Source organism: Protobothrops mucrosquamatus, unplaced genomic scaffold, assembly GCF_001527695.2.
Source record: "Protobothrops mucrosquamatus isolate PMUCROS unplaced genomic scaffold, P.Mucros_1.0 scaffold_79, whole genome shotgun sequence".
In the NCBI taxonomy this organism is placed as follows: Eukaryota; Metazoa; Chordata; class Lepidosauria; order Squamata; family Viperidae; genus Protobothrops; species Protobothrops mucrosquamatus.
The window spans coordinates 59085-61366 of NW_015386155.1; the positions used below are offsets into that span (position 1 = coordinate 59085).

At 44.4% G+C, this 2282-nt stretch overlaps 1 protein-coding gene across 3 annotated transcripts in view; it reads left to right on the forward strand.

Annotated features, from left to right (window-relative positions):
- SMARCB1 (SWI/SNF related, matrix associated, actin dependent regulator of chromatin, subfamily b, member 1) overlaps positions 1-2057 on the forward strand; it is a 28986-nt gene extending 26929 nt beyond the window's left edge. For 2 of the 3 annotated variants that reach the window (XM_015814066.1, XM_015814074.1), the window contains 3 exons: positions 287-477; positions 878-1009; positions 1587-2057. In XM_015814066.1, the coding sequence (XP_015669552.1) occupies positions 287-477; positions 878-1009; positions 1587-1626 (363 nt within the window). In that variant the 3' untranslated portion in view covers positions 1627-2057. Of the gene's footprint in view, positions 1-286; positions 478-746; positions 783-877; positions 1010-1586 lie in introns of all 3 variants that reach the window. The other variant, XM_015814058.1, reaches the window with a different exon arrangement.
- The last annotated feature ends 225 nt before the right edge of the window (positions 2058-2282 follow it).

Consider the following 2282-nt stretch of genomic DNA (forward strand, 5'->3'; position numbering starts at 1 on the left):
CTGCTGCCGCCGCCGCCAGCCGGGGCATAATACGGTAAATAAATACGAGCATGGGGATCCGCGTGTGAACGAAGCCCCACTCCCCCTCCCCTTTTGCTTTCGCTCCCGAGCCGGCGCTTTTTTTTTCTTGAAATTTCCCTCTTAAAATGAAGGTGCGTGTTATACGCCTGTGCGTGTTATACGCCGATAAATACGGTATTTTGATTCCATAGGAGAGGGATGGCTAGATTCAAATTTGCCTGGCATATAAAAAATGGAAGACTTCACCTGTGTCTTCTGCTTCTAGCTCAACATTCATGTGGGGAACATTTCCTTGGTGGACCAGTTTGAGTGGGATATGTCTGAGAAGGAGAATTCCCCTGAGAAGTTTGCCCTGAAGCTGTGCTCAGAGCTTGGACTGGGTGGTGAGTTCGTCACCACCATCGCTTACAGCATCCGGGGGCAGCTGAGCTGGCATCAGAAGACATATGCCTTCAGGTATTTATGCTCTGATCCTGTCCCCAAGTGGGGGGATCTGAAGGATGGATGATTTGTGGACCACCAGGTATTGCTGAATATTTCCTTTGGCTGTGCTGCTCAGGACTGTTGGGAGTAGACGTTCTGAGAGGCACAGCTTTCCCACTCCTACCACGTGGAGTTCAGCTGTTGTGACTGCTAGAGGCTGTAATGCAGCATCTCTGCTTCCTTGTACCTGGGAGTCCAAGTGTTTTTCACAATCTGAAGCCAACTTGTCTGCTTAACTTCAGATCCAATTCCTCTGGATGTGGCAGTCCATATAGGATGTGAGTGAGAATAAAAGGATGTGACCCCATACTCCAAGGTTTGGAGCTCAGGATTTGGTTATCCCTGATTCTTCTCTCTCATGTCATCCTGTTAGTGAGAACCCCCTGCCAACTGTGGAAATTGCCATTCGTAACACTGGCGATGCCGACCAGTGGTGCCCTCTGCTTGAAACCCTCACGGATGCAGAGATGGAGAAGAAGATCCGAGACCAAGACCGGAACACAAGGTACTGTCTGCCTTGTGGAATTATTTATTTTTTTTGCATGAGGTCAAATGTATTTCATCTAAAGTAGCCCCACAGCGAGATAGATGGCAAATAAAATTAACAAATACAAGTGAAAAACTTTCTGTCTTCCCAGTTGTTTCATAGATTTTAAAATTAGAATTAGCTAGTTCTGATGATCAGAAGAAGGGTTAAGAGAAAGGTTCCCAGAGTCTTCAGATAAAGTTTTGGATGGTTCATGGATCACCAAACATTGTATGAAAATAATTTAATAAATATACTTTAATTAATAGTTCTAACAACAACAACAACAATGGATTGTCCCATTGATCCTTTGGGATCAGTACTGACCATTTTGAGGAACCCTGCCTAATTGTGCCCCTGTGGTTTGCAGGGAGCTTTCCTTAAGAAATGTTCTTGTGCCATGGATTGTGCTGAATTCCATGTACCGAAATGGGAATGATGGTTCATTCTCCATGCACAGGAGTTATTCCTGTCTTCTCTTCCAGCCTGTTTCCCAGTTTAAGCTGAAATTGTGCCAAGAATCTGCTGCTGACGAGTCTTGTTTTTTTCTCTGCAGGCGCATGAGGCGTTTAGCCAACACAGCTCCAGCCTGGTAACCTCCGCAGAGGACCATTGGCCACTAGACTGACGCTCTGAAGGACTGGTCTCCTGCTTGAGGCCTGCAGCCCTCCCTGTACCAGATGGGCAAGCCGGGGGTCCCTTCTTTCCCCAGTCTCTACCTCTGGGAGTCCAGTAAAGACAAATTGTGGCAGCTGTCCGAAGCTTCTTTTTCCCACGCCCAAACAACTTTTTAAATAAATAATCATTTGATTTCCATCAAGATGGAAGATGCATTTCCAGATTCCTTTGTCCCCAAATGTATACTAATTATTTTCCCTTTTTTCTCTGTCCGTGTGCCTAGTAGTCGTTTTTTCTTTGCGATATTTGGGGAAGGGGGTGAGAATAACTAAGCCACAATGTGGTGCATTTGGTTTTGGTGTAGCTTGTTGTATGATCACAGCTCATTTCTTTAGTAAACATTGGTTAAGCAAACCAGTATGATCTAGGAACTCAGTTAATGGCTTGTTTTAGAAGTATGTTTCTTTCACTGTTGCCTGTCCGTATGACAGTTACTTTGATGTGCTTAAGTTAACAAAATGACCTTCCTGATGTTTCTATTCTGGCTGCACATGAGTCTCTTTTAAGCAACACCTGTTACTTCTCCTGATTATATTTTAATAAAAATTTCCAGTCTGACATAACAAATATTGAA